This window comes from Dermacentor silvarum, chromosome 2 (genome assembly GCF_013339745.2).
Source record: "Dermacentor silvarum isolate Dsil-2018 chromosome 2, BIME_Dsil_1.4, whole genome shotgun sequence".
In the NCBI taxonomy this organism is placed as follows: domain Eukaryota; kingdom Metazoa; phylum Arthropoda; class Arachnida; order Ixodida; family Ixodidae; genus Dermacentor; species Dermacentor silvarum.
This window is the reverse complement of record NC_051155.1, coordinates 227816797-227831371: the sequence shown is the minus strand read 5'-3', so window position 1 is coordinate 227831371 and position 14575 is coordinate 227816797. Positions and strand designations below refer to the sequence as shown.

Sequence of the window (14575 nt, the reverse complement as noted above, 5' to 3'; positions counted from 1 at the left end):
ACACGCATACTTGTTTATCTTTTTCTGATGATCGTTTTCAAAGTTATTGCTCAGTGCAAGACACACCTTTCTGTATCAAAACTTCCCGATTGTTGTCGCTGACTATCTGCTGCTTATGTTGTCGCTGAACATTGTGTGATTAAGTCGAATCGGGTTGCACATTCTAGAACAGATGCGAGCACCAGCGATTACACTCAAATGTACAACCAGTCACGTAAAAATAAATTTGAACCTCATTATAACGAAGTTGAAGGGGGAGCCCAAATTACTTCGCTATATCCATTATTGCACTTTCCTGTAATATATGCCCAATGGTGTCGACAACTGCAAACATGGGAATAAGACGATCGCTTTGCGACCTGCAGAACCGCCCTATGGTCACATGTGCAATGAAATTACAAATAAAACAGAAAAATCTTCAGTATGCACAACGTGCGACTTCTTAGCACCTGAAGCGACAACTTTTAGATAGCTGCCTTCTGTTCCAGTGTGATGGTCTTTTGCTTCTGCTTTCCACTTGGTCGGCGTGGTTGAGCAGCACATGGCACACAACACAATGCTTTGCTGTGTGATTAACGAGGCAAGTGAACTTTGCATCTCCGAGGCCACGCTAAGCTGCTAGCTTGAGCTGCGCGCCGCAGAGACAGAAGTGAATGCACAAATCTTTCGCACCGCCGTTTGTAGCAGCTCGCACAGGCAGGTAGGTGCAGTGAGAGAGAGAGAGGCCAGTGGAGAAGTGCGATAGTGGACGCTGCCTGCGCACAGCTATGCGCTGTGGTGAGAAACATCAGTGTTGCTCAATGGCGTATTTGATGTGGGATGGAGGAGTTCTGAACTGCCGCGGCAAACGAGTACTGAGCCCTATGGAAAGCGATGCACTCGGCACGTAATAGTCAGGTATGTTTTGGTTTCGGAGACATATCTAGTTTGTTGTATCCATTGGCAGGACAATTTTACTTCGATAAAACAAGGTTTTAAATACATGGATCTCTATGGTGATTTCAATGAAAATTTCAGCTGCTTCATTATATCGATTATTTTATTATATCCAGTTTCGTTATAACGAGGTTCAAGTGTAGCTGACATGCCTGACCCATAAGATTTCGACCATCAATGCCCGTGCATGCTACTATGGTTGAGCCTGAGTAACTTTTGTGGGCACAAGTTCGCCAAACAGTTTCGCGGCTCTCAGTTGTGCCACGGTCCAATTCTTCACAGTCTCGATAATGTGACAGTATTACTGGCCACACAATCCTGTGTTCCAAACCTGCTGTAAGTGTAGACCTTTTGTGTGTTCCGTAATTTTTTTTTTTTTTTTTTAGGACTTTGTTGGTAGCTCTGCGTTACTTGTGATGTATCCCGCCCTTACACAATGCTTTTTCATGGGCCTTTTAAGGTATCAAAGAAATGAACAGCATAGCACCTGAGCATGATTTTCTGAGATTAGACAGCAACCGCGATGCACTGAAAATTTCAAGAGGCCACACTCTAGGAGTTGCACCACATCCTATAACCATCATGTGCTTGCATTCCATTTTGTTGCTATTTAACCTTTTAACGGGATAATTTTTCTGACACCACAGGGTGTCATAAATTTTTCACAAGACATGGTCGTGAACATTCACTGAAAGATTTTAAGATTTCTTAAAGTAGTATTATTTAAAAAACTTTGGTGGGAAGTATTTTGCCCACTGAAGAAAAAAAAGAAAAAAAGGTTGTTTGTCATATTTCATAAACTACAGAACAATTGTGATACCTTTCTGTGGCTAAAAAAGCGAGCTAAAATTTCGTTTAAATGTGCAAAATATCCATAAATTTGAACGAATGTATAAGAAAGAAAACCAGACTCCAGTGACTGATTTGATTGACCAGCTGCTCACCTTCCAAAGCTATCACAGGCAAAGCAGTCAGCGCCTCGACTAATGAGCAACTCCAGGGTTTCTTGATTGCTGTGTGATAAAAGAGAAAGAAAGAAAAACATCATGTAACACCTTTCAAAACTGTTAAGTACATGCAAACTTGCATATACATGTACACATATGCATACACTGGAATGCAGCTACTGTGTCATGGTGTTAGGAGTTATCCTGAAACTGGATGGCAATTAGGGGTGTCTGGATATCAGAAACTTCAAATATGATTAGACTGAAACAGGAGGTGGTTGAAAGCACACAGCAGGAGTACGGGAAAATTGATAGGTGACGTCAAAAGTATGACTCGTTCAGAGGAAGCATGGCCACAATGCCCTCTTCCCACAAAAGCGGGGTTCACTGGTGATCAGCAGGCAGCTACTGCGAACGCATATAGCAAAAGTTTGTATGTGCACAATTTTCTGAACCGATGAATTTGCGGAAAACAGTTTAAACTGACAGCGTCGTACCGTCAAGGTCGCACACGCAATATCTGCACTTTGCGATGAAGGAACGCGAAACACACTCGCACCCTGGAGTGATTTTTCCACGGTGCTGGAGTTGCAAAAAAGCAAATTGATTTTACTGTCAAAATTCATTCTTCTGGCCTGCCTGATAATGCAGACATTTTAACGACCCCATTCGTGTTTGAAAAAATGAGTCGGCGACTGTATATACTTCCCACACACAAACTGAACACCCAGAGCAGATGCATTCGCTGCAAACCGCGCGTCACCAGCAAGCGGCCTGAAGGCTTCTCCTTTGCCTAGGCAACATCTGCGTTTTTCTTTTCACTTCCCCCCCCCCCCTCCCTTCCTTGTTCATTTTGCTCACTCAGTCTTATCCTCCTTCACATCAACTTCGTCACTCTCCCTTCAGCTGGCGCGCCTCATTGAGAAGCGCACTCACTGCCTCACTTGTCTGCGGGATTTTCACTTTGTCTTGCACAGCTGGATTGTAAGCGGTATGCGTATACACGGAGTTCTATGCGAAGTTAAACAGAAATCAGTAAGCACTGCATTATATCCCGTCCCACACTAGAAGCAGTAACATTACAAGTGGTCTGAGCTGTACTTACAATTTTTTTCTCATTTGGGGTTCTCCCAAGCCTGAACGACTTGCAAAATATGATAGAGGAATTGTTTAAGGCACTGTGCACTTTAAAATAAATGGTTGAGGGCGTAACAGTCATATTTTTTTATTCACAACCTACAGTCAAGATCTAATTTTTCGGACACCCTAGGGGCCACGAAAACATCCGAAAAAATTATAGTGTGCCTTTTATTGACCCCAAGGGCTCAAATCGTCATAGGCACATCCAAAATAGCTCCAAAGGCGTGCTAGTAAACTTATAAGGCCTATTGGTGCTCGTAATTCAAGGCTGCAAGAACACAAAAATTGTGACATTTCGAACCTGCGGTCACGAAAAAAAGTCTGGAAAATCGGACAGTGAAAAGTTCCAGCGTCCCAAATTTGAGACATTTTTATACATTGGCTATACTGGGGTACGTGGCGGGCACACGAAACGAAACTGCCGCAACCCCTAGGGAGTGTGAAAAAACAGACAACTCTATTATAGAGGTGTTTACATTTTAGGCTAAGTGCAGATTGATTATCTTAATACAGTAAAATCCCGGTGATTTCAGTGTGATACGAATTTCAGTGTGATACGAATTCGTAACATTCTCCGGCCGAAATACATTGCTCACAATACAAAAACAATTGGCTGTTCCGAACGCGTTGCTGCGCTGCTGCGGCTCATACGAACGCGTGACCAACAGCGGCGGCAGCGGCCGAGCCAGCGGAGTGGCCGAAACAAACAAGCCGGCTCAGCGGGATCTGGGCGGGATCCATAGTTGCCAAGCAACCAGCCACGTCACTCGGCTGCACTAATCTCTCATTAGTCCCCACGTCAAGCGGACCGGACCACATCACAGCCTAGCTGATACTTTGACTAGCGAGAAAGTAGGCGAGGACCGCTGCAGCAACAATGACCACGGCAGCAGCCCCGACGGCCAAAACGCTCTCTGCATTCGATGTACTGAGGCATTCAGTGGCGTGCGCAAACATTCATGGGATCACGTGCGCGCACTTTTACGCCTTTCAGAAGGCGATCGTTGACGATTTGGGAAAGAAGAAAACGTACACGGTTGGTAGAACCCCACTGATAAGTTTTGCAAGGAACCGTGCAAAAAAAAAAAAAAAAAAGCCTGCAGCTTCGCCAGAAAGGTGAAGCAATGATTGCGATAGTAAATTAGTAGACAGCTGTACGAAGTAAAGATAGTAGTGGTACCAGCTGTATAAACTTGTAAACATTCGTTTACTAACTAAATTAACAAGCACGATGTCACGCGCGCACAGGTAAACAACAAGAACACATCCTTCTAGATGACCACGGACACTCACTGTCGAAACGCTGGCGTGAGGAAGCATAGCAGCAGCAGCGAGCGTATTGACCTTCGCACTGTCTCTCACTTCAACGCGAACTAAACGTCAAAAGTACAGTGCATACAAAGCTACCGGCACTAGGCGCACAATGTGAACATCGCAGATCATTTTGACGATGAGGCCCGTGCGGGCGCGCACTTTGCACACGTCGCAGATCGCTTTCAAGATACGGCGCCCGCACGGCTGCGCCGTATCTGCAACATGCCAATCACTTGTTGCAACGTACAAGCTGGCTGCACTGCCAAATTCACGTGACCGCCACATTCAAGCGCAATGTAAGATGCTGGAACATTACAAATTGGCAATGCATCCCAGGGAACTTATAATACAAGAGACTGCGAAAACACGACGTAGCAGCCGGGAAAACGCAGCAGCGATGAACATATTAACGGGGTTTCACTATCAAGATTTTTTTCTGGTAAAAATAAATTCATATTTTCTTGATTCTGTGTATGTTTTGATGATACTAATTTTGGGTGATATGAATATTTCACGCGACCTCATGAGATTCGTATCACCGAGATTTTACTGTATCTTAAATATTTTTTTAGCTTACCATGGTTTCCCTGCTGCAGCAATGTGTTATTTTTCTCTTTCAAACATAGAGAAATACTTGATTCAATAATTGAAAATGTATTCTGAAACCATTCACATCCTACTCGATTTGAAAATTTCACTATTTGGGCATACATCAGCAATGTTGCTACTTACCCGCCATATGCAGCAAAATGTAAAGCTGTTCGCCCCTGGTCATCTCTAGCATCAATCTTCGCACCAGCATGGAGAAGCTTGCGGCAGCAGTCGGTGTATCCACCCAAGGCAGCCATGTGCAGTGGTGTCATTCCTGAGCAGCCATGACTGCACAGTACGAGGAGTAATGAATCTTACACCCTTTCCCAAGGAAGTTGATAGAAGAACAATGAAGTTCTGCAGCTATGGAAATCTGTAGACATAAATGAAGTTGCTGACTGACTTTGAAGGTGGACACACTTAAGCATTCATAGCACACGTATGTAGCATTTACAGTGGAATCTTGTTGATATGATCTTCACTGGAACCGTAAAATAAAGCATGTCATCCGGAAATCGTATCATCCAACGTATTATCCAACCAAATCGTATTATCGGGAAAAGAAAAAAACATATCATCCCGAAAAACGTATTACGTGGAATCGTATTAATGAGCTTCCACTGTATGCATTACAGTAGATTGTGCAATTACCGAACAGTAGATTTTATAGATGTATTGTCAAATTGAATGAAGAAAGAAGTGCCGAATGTCGAAGCCAGCCACGCTTTCGCATCCACTCCACCCCAGCAGCTGATATTGCCGCTCGCAGTGGGATGACGTTATCATGAAATCAAAAGGGCCACGGCTAATTCGTGCAAGCCATCTCCCCTCCATCTTCATCCATCCGCCGGCCATGCATAAGTATGCAGCTGGGCGGTCAGCGCACTAGTCACATGACACTTTCACGCCCGACATGTAAATCCACAGATAGTCTTGTGACGGATTGCTCGAAGCTACAAAAAGAGACCGAGGTGCGTCTATGAATGGTGCCGGGTATGAGAGGTCGCCGTATGGTGTGTCGCAACGATGGCGGCCATGAACGACTTTGTTGCCATCCCCTACGCTCACCTTCGTTTCTGAGGCGGTTGTCAGCTTTCCTAGTGTCATGCAGCTGCTGCAAATAGGTCTGCGTCAATTTGGCAGCAAACTAATTTTAGTCGCTGAACCCTATCGAGGCAGCGCCGATTAGGCCAAATGGCCTTAACAGTGGGGCCGTGGCAAAAATTCACCACTGTCCGATGTGGTAACCGCCAACAAACAGCCGTGGAATGCTTGACGCTAATATGTTTGTACGGGTAGCTCATCAGTGATTGGTCCCGAGGTTATCCGTACGAGTTAGGCTGACGACTGTTGAAGCAGCATTAAGTTCATCTCCGCGTACCTATCACTATCCATTGGCTCATTGGCCTGATCTTCGCACATGCTTTCGCACTTTCTGAATGACATGCTGCTTTTGCTGCTATTCCTTTTGTATGCATTGCATTATTGTTTCGATCAGTCCTGCTGACCTGTATGAACCTTGTACCGACAGAGGTGGCTCTGGTCTACGTGGCACCATTTTGCGAATTGCAGCATTTGGGCACTGTGTGTGCTATCTCAGCATCATGCCAACATCGGGGAGTGCATGCAATACAGCAGAAGCGCTCACAGAGGCTTAAGTTTGCAACTCTGTCAGCTGGGGCTGTCCACAGCACTCTGCAGTAGCTGCTAGAGCACTGCACGGGCCGATTTTTACATTGGGCGGCCCGCCTGAGCCCGATCAAAACGTTTATGGCGAGACCCGAGCCCGGCCCGTGCCCGGAAATAATCTACGTTACCCGCCCGGCCCGGCCTGCCACCCCTTTACCTTAAGTCCGAGCCCGGCCCGAGCCCGGCTCGAAACCGGCCCGAGACCGAAAAATACATGTTTTTCGGAGTTGAGAAGCCCGAGAATAACTCGCAGAAAGCCCGAGCCCGGCCCGGGCCCGGGTCAGAAAGCACCCGCCGTGCCCAAGCCCGGCCCGGGCCCGGGTCAAAAAGCACCCGCCGTGCTCGAGCCCGGCCCGAGCCCATGAAAAAACTGCTCTACCCGGCCTGGCCCGGGCTTTCGGGTAAGCCCGAGCCCGTGCAGTGCTCTAGTAGCTACAGCTTTTGTCGGGCCTTACGTCCTTTCAAATTTTATCATAGCAACCTATTCGGAAAAGAGGGAAGTGTGGCATGCTGCAATATTTTGTGTACTAAAATAGCAGTCAAGCAGGGTCATCAAGTACGGCCAAAGCGGCCTCATAAACGCTGGAGTATTCAGCCACACAATCGAGTCAGCCTGTCATAGCCACCGTTGCTTGGTGCGCGTCATCCCTCTCTCAAACAATGTGAATGCTGTCGCCTACACGGCTTTAGCTGAGTGATTGCGCATTATGACGTTGCTGTAGTTCATGAGTCAGAAAAAAGGATAACCAGCTAGGTATTCATAGTACACAATCCTTTATGCAGTAAAAGCTTGTTAATTATAAAAAAACAATGAACAAATGCTCACTAAATCAGCATGCGTTTACTTACTACAGTAAAACCTCGTTAAACAGTACCCGCTTAAACAGTAGTTTCGTTTTAAAAGTAGTACAGTCAAATCCCTGACTCAGCTGTCATTGAACCTAATGGGTTTTGTATCTGCATAAACCGGATTAGCGCTTGCAGCAGTAAATGTCTCGCGCTTCCTTTGCAGTGCGGCTGTGGCACAAGACAAGCGAATTCCTCAGAGACACATGCTTTTTAATGCCGATAATTTTTTTCGCCAGTGAGCTAGTTGGCAACAGAGTGCCCGTCCATCGCTATTTAGCTAATGGGTTTGATGGTAGCGTGCATGCCGCAGCAGAATCACTGTTCATCCTCGACAGCTTCCACCGTGCTTGTGACATTGTGAGCACATTGCACAGAGTCACAACTAAACTACTACTTGCCAAAACCGTTGTGGACAAAACCGTGATCACTATCGACGCGATCGTGGATGGCAACCATGCAGTTCTGAAGGCCTGCAGCCAATGCGTGCAACGAGTCAAAACAAAACTATTGTTTGCCTCAACCTTTGCGGACGAAACCACGGCGGCTATTGATGCAGTCATGATACTAAATGGTGACAACGCAGTTCTAAAAGCTTGAGGACAACACGGTGTCATGCAAAGCAGTGAACGCAAGAATAAAGGCCATAAAGGCCCTGATTGGCATGACGCGTTCCGGCATTCCTGTTCCCGTATGGTTTCCGCTGATGACGATGGCAATGCAGACTATGTATGCTGCTTCGTTTCGGTTGGACGCTAGTACCGCTTTTGCTCATTTGCATCGTACATTTATGGCGGTCTGTATTTGCCACACTCTGAGAGCTGTCCGAATGAACCGGTGTGAGGCCAAATACGCCCAAAGTAACGAGAGTTTGATGCCATTAAATAATGCATATGCCTGCTGGGACCACAGGACAAGTCCGAATTATCCGACTTTCCAAATTAATGAGGTTTTACTGTATATAAGGAGTGACTAGTGGATCAACGCTGCTGCAATTGACTTTCACAATTAGTGTGATATACGGATAAATAGTTGGCACGGCCACATAGCGGCAGAGTTCACAAGTGAAGTATGTGCCTTGAACACAGTACTAAACTTTGCCCGCTTATGTACACCATATGGCCACAAATGTACAAGTGGCGGCACACGGCTGTATGCCTGCATGTTAAATTTCAGGAACACTGGAGGAACACTGGAGAAACAGCACAAAACATACAAGCACGCTGTGGGGGACATAATTGACAACTAGAGCCTGTCCGTGTTTATCTCTCATAGTGGCGGCTGAAAACCAGCATCGTCCGACTGCGGCACAGGGTTGTCGACTTAAAGGGGGACATGACAATTGAAGTGGTAAAAATTTTCAATTTATTTCTTTTTTTTTCACGATCTTCGAACCTTCATTTGCCTTGTGGTGAAATATTATAACAAAATACACGGTTGAAATCGAGAAAATAGCACTTTCCTAGAATGCTCTCACCAAAATTGAGAAAAGAAATTGGGCTTCGGAAGGCGCCATTGCACCGCGGATCGCTCGGCTATCCGTTGACACGGCGCTGCCATCTTGGTATCATCGCAAAAGAGGAGAGATTAGAGCTCAAGACTGCCACAGCGACGTATTTCTCCACCAAAATATAAAACCAGCAAACGCGAGCGAAAAAAACTGCAAAAGCGGCATCGCGATTGGGCGCAGTAGTCACGTGGGGCACAGGGCGCGTTCCTATTGGCTGTTGTAGATTTGAATTGCTGATGAACCTCTCTTGCGCACATTTGCGCAGCAGCGATCTGCGTGTTCCGATCAATGTGACTGACGATCGTGGCAGCCTAACACACGCGTGCTGGGATGAGCCCCAAAGGAAGCAAGTTCGAAACAGCCTATGCATACAGAAGACCACAAAAGGCGTGGAACAGACGGAGAAAACTACTCGTAGAAGCGAATGCCATCGACCTTGTCGACGAGGCACGACCGGCGCACGTGGGTGATCGGAAGGTGCGACCGTGGGCTGTGTTGACGTAACCGCAAGCGATGGTGAATGCGCGTCCAAGTGCGATGGTGACGGTGCGTCCGCGTGTGGTCGTGACGGCAACGTGACATCGGCGAGGCTGAAGTTCTCGCGTCAAATATTCAGCAGCAGATTTTAGCTCCAACTCTCAGTTATGAAGAGGTTGCACGAGAGGAAACAAGAGCGGACGTTTGATTGCGCTACCTCTGAAATATGCATAAAAAAATGCAACTAATGTGCACGAAAATGCTGTAAAGAAGTGATAAACTACATCAAAATATAAAGAAAATGTGTCCTCAGAGGCAAAGGACTACATTCAAGGAAGGTTTTAGGTGGTTCTCGAAGTAACTATTTAAATGTTTACAACAAATAAAACTTTGAGCTCCATTTTCCCAGCTTACATTTTTTCTGCAGTTGCTTTCAGTCATCCCAGTGCCATTTCACAATGAATAGAGACGAAATCATTGTTTTTTGCACTTAGATCCTGAAACATTGATGAGTGCAATAAAGCTATTCATTTTTATCTGCACCTCATAAAAAATTTTATAATGGGTTTTTTAGAAATGTTGTTAGGCAATCGGGATAGGAAAGTTCAAAAACATTTTTGAGCTCATTTCGGCATTTAAAAAATAAACCAAAAGCTTTATTGCACAGCATGGCCCTTTGTGAACATGCTGATGTGAAAACCTTGGCGAACTTATCTGTAATTAATTAACTTGGGGATGAACATTAGAGGCTGTTAAGTGCATAGCTCAAAAACTATAATAGATAGCACAAAACTGATTTTAGCTATGATATCAGCATGACAAATCACACCTGCATGCCAAATTTCATCAATTTATTCCCATAAATTAAAGAAAAAATGTTTTCATAACCACGTCCTCCCTTAATGCAAGTCCCCTAGGACATTATTTTCACACTGCGAGATGGTAACAGGCATCAAATGGATGGCAAAAGAAACACATGTAGATCAAGAAAGGTGAAAGGAAAATTTATCCTCCCCTCGACTGTAGCATGAAGCTACAAAGAAAGCCCAGTTTGTGTAGCTTCATTCTAGAGCTGGGCCGATGACAAGTTTCCCTTTCATGAACCTTCCTTGTCCTTGTGGGCTTCCGCAGAACTGATTTGCCATCAACAAAAGTCATCTGTAGCGATGAGGCAGCATGTACAATGCTGCACAATAGTGAAAAACCATTGTCAGAAGTTATCTTTCTAGATGGCCAGTGGAAAAAAACAATCCAGAACAGAAACAAAAGAAAAAAAAAAAAGGGAAAAAGAAAAAGGGAGGGGGTGCACCGTACGTGTCACAGGCAGCTCCAGCCAGCAGCAGTCCTCCGAGCAACAGGTCGTGTCCATGACGAGCAGCAACGTGGAGCGCAGTGCAACCCTGCACGTCATGGGCATCAACATGGGCACCGGCTTCCAACAGAGTCTGGGCACGGCTGCAGCGACCATGAATTGCTGCCATGTGCAATGGCGTACGGCCATCCTGGCTGGGGCAGTTCACTACAACACCTCGATGACGCAGCAGAACCTCTAGGCAGCCTGCTCCATGTGTTGAAGCTGCCGCATAATGCAGTGGTGTCTGCGTTCACAAATGTACCAAGCACGAGAAAAACATTCAATTGTATAGCAGCAATTCATCATCATCATCAGCCTATATTTATGTCCACTGCAGGACGAAGGCCTTGCTGATTCCAACCTTGCACCTGCAAATTACCTAACTTCATCACCCCACCTAGTTTTCTGCCGTCCTCGACAGCAATTAAGAACCAACAATTCTCAACCGAGGGTATTTTAGCACTATGGATGTGAGAGAAATAATTCTTGGTCCCTGACGAGATGCTTTAACAAGATGCGATCACACACAGCCCAGTTAAATATACTTAGGTGTTAGTGCGACTGGGTTTCAATGTGATTTAAACATATCAAGGACAGAGTGCGGTGGACCAAACCAACGGCTAACCTTGCAGACAATACAATCACAGCCTTTATTTTTGCATCTACAGTAGGTGCCTTACATCATTTATTAGGCATGGTGAAGCACATCTCTCTTGTAACTTGACTACTTTTCTCACAACATGAAAGTTGCATCAACCACAAGCAGTTTTCAAATAAAGGGCTTCGCTGCTCCACTATACAAAGTGAAGTATTAGCATGTACTGTCTATAACTTGGAATACTGTTCCATGCAGTTTTGATTCAATAACCGGCAACATGAATTGACCGGGAGGTCTTGCATTTACATATTAACCTGCATTCGGGATACTGGTGTGACTGGGGCTCTGACACTAAGGTTTGAAGCTACATCATATTTGGAAGCCAGCTGTGCAGCGTTTTGTACATTGAATCTTAAAGCTCATTAACACTGGCGACTTGAAGAGGTCGCGCGACCATTTGCGACTGGCAACCAAAAAAAGAGACTGAAGGCGACTGATGCTCACACCGGCAAGCCCGGCTGAGCGCGACCTGCAAGTCGCAATAATCCTGGATATTATCGTTCTCAGCAAGAACTCTAGAGATCTACACAGTTCACATGCACTTCGCTGGCGCTGTTTGCTGGTTTCGCATTTCGGCAGCAGCCATGGATTTTGATTCGGGCGAAGAGGAAGACTGTGCTGATATGCTCTGCCGTGGTGTCAGCTGTGGCAGCACGGAAGCCTCCGAAGAAAAAGCAATGCTAGTGGGTGCGCCCGGGCCTCTGTTCGCAAGCAGGTTAACCCTTTGAGGGTCGAATTTTTTGGTCGTTTTTTTTTTTATTGCTGATTTAAATTCTTCGTAAAAGCATATTTGGGAAAAAAAAAAAGAAAAAATGGTCGTACTTTTTTTAGGGTGACAGTAAAGTGACGAAAAAATTTGCTGCGTTTAAAATAACCAATATTTATTCATGAATAAGATAAAATTCAAAAAAGAAAAGTTTATACAAATTTAAGAAAGGACACATTCTTATAAACATAGTTCACAAACGTAGAAAAATGAGTGCAACAGAGTTACTTGTTCCGAGGCGCGGGAGCTTCCGTTGGCGCGTCTTCCGTCGACTGCGTTATCGGTACCGATGGCACAGGGCGATTGTCGGTTTCGCTGCTTGAGTCACACGGTGCAAGATAGCGCGGCACGTTCAGTCGGGTGCTCCTCCGCTATTCGCCGTATTTTTCTCGCCGTAGGAAGCTTGCGCTTCCGTATTCCGAAGACGTGCTTCGTCCAAACTTTCTTCTCCAACAAGCGACGATCCTTAACTAAACTGGGCGCTCTCAGAAATCCGAATTCTGAATGTCAAGTGAAGACGCCGGCATGGTTTGCGAAGCGAACAACTGCGGTAGCCATCTTGCCCGCTGCCGCAGCAGTAACCAATGGGAAGACGCCATTCAGCACGGCAGCCAATCGCAGGCCCGCTTTCATCGAAGGGCCCGTGTGACTACCTCTAGCAGACCCGCGATTCTTGTGTTTGTGCGTTTGTTACAAGATGGCGAAGACCGAGGAATTGAGAAGCGGAACGGCGAAACTTTGAGCTTTCGAACGATACCAAGATGGCGGCGCTCGGTGGCGGGAAATACGAGATATGGCTCCGTGAACTGCGGTGATTTTGCGCGATTTAAAGCTGTTTTTTCGCCCTGCGCACTGACAAATTAATTTTTTTCGTGCACTTTTAGTGCGTTTCCAGCCAAATCATTTTGATACAGCGTAGATTAGGCGTTGCAGATACCGAAATGCAGGGTTTCCAAAAACCGATTTTTCTCGTGATTTTCGCGATCTGATCCCCGCGTCCCCCCTTAAATCCTTCGTAAAAGCATATTTGGGAAAAACAAAGAAAAAATGGTCGTACTTTTTTTAGGCATATTAATAATAAAGATAAAATTCAAAAAGAAAAGTTTATACAAATTTAAGAAAGGACACATTCTTATAAACATAGTTCACAAACGTAGAAAAATGAGTGCAACAGAGTACTTGTTTAGTAAAAAATGTTCATGCTTTGCACTAATAGTTCTTCACCGTATGGTAGTCCTTGAAGCATGGCTCCACACACAGTGCTTTGTTGCACTCAACGCACATGTAGCGCATTTCCTTGCGAAGTTCTTGTCATTGAGTGGTGTTGGTGCAGACGTGCATCTTCTCTGGGTTCTGCTTCCCTTGGCCACTGGTGGGTGGCAACTTCTGTCTGAAATGTCGTGCTGTCAGCCTAAGAGGATGTTCTCCAGTTGGCCTTCCCCGCTTCCGCTTCTCTGTGTGATGGTCTTCGATGAGTTGGCTCACTACCCGCCATTTGAAGTCCGCATACGTTGCTGTGGATTCGGTGTTTGCACGAAAAAGAATAAACGCATTGAGCAGCGACATGTGGAGCAAGTGAAAAAAAAAAAAAAAAATCCTGTTTCACTTCCGTTTTTCTTATACTTTCTGAGAAGCTCAGTTGCATGTCAACTTTGTCTACTAGTCCCCTTTTTCTTGTGGTATTCTAGCACGCATTTCGGCTTCTTCTTTTCGACAGTTTTCCAACCCACCTTCTCCACTTCGGCAAGCTCTGCTCCGTGCATTGTGGACAGCATATGCACGTCTCGTCTGTCACACTATTTCAGGGCCAGCAGGGCATTCGTGTGGTAGCTATCGACTTCGCCTTGCTGCAGCTTCCTTGAAAATTTTGGAAGCCCCTTCCTGTTTGTGCGCACCGTGCCACAAGCATTTGTCTGCCTGCTGAGGAGAAACTCGAACAGTGCTGGGCTGGTGTACTAGTTATCAACAAACAGGGAATGTCCCTTGCGGAGAAAGTCTCTCAGGAGTTTCACAACAACGGAGCCTGTCAATCCCAACCCCATCATAATGGTCACAGCGGTATGGACAATGAACCTCAAGATGTAGCCTGTCTGAACATCACAAAGCACGAGCATCTTCACCCCAAATCGATGCCGCTTAGAAGGAATATATTGTCGAAAAGAAAGCGTTCCTCTTCAAGGCATCAAAGACTCTTCTATGCGGAGATCCTGAAAAGGAACAAAAAAGGTGGAAAATCTCTCCAGTAGTGTTTCCATTATTGGTCGGATTGTTCATAGGCGGTGTTTTGCATCTGTGATGGAACTAAAGTGCAGCACTTGCAGCAGCAAGCAAAAGCGGTTGGCCGAAA

The 14575-nt window shown here is 45.6% G+C and overlaps 1 protein-coding gene across 5 annotated transcripts in view; it reads right to left on the bottom strand.

Annotated features, from left to right (window-relative positions):
- Positions 1–14575, bottom strand: part of LOC119442808 (serine/threonine-protein phosphatase 6 regulatory ankyrin repeat subunit A-like) — an 85120-nt gene that overhangs the window by 54251 nt on the left and 16294 nt on the right. For all 5 annotated transcript variants that reach the window (XM_037707838.2, XM_037707841.2, XM_049662405.1 and 2 more), the window contains 3 exons: positions 10765–11048; positions 5070–5216; positions 1881–1949 (listed from right to left, as the gene is read on the bottom strand). In XM_037707838.2, the coding sequence (XP_037563766.1) occupies positions 1881–1949; positions 5070–5216; positions 10765–11048 (500 nt within the window). The remainder of the gene's footprint in view (positions 1–1880; positions 1950–5069; positions 5217–10764; positions 11049–14575) is intronic.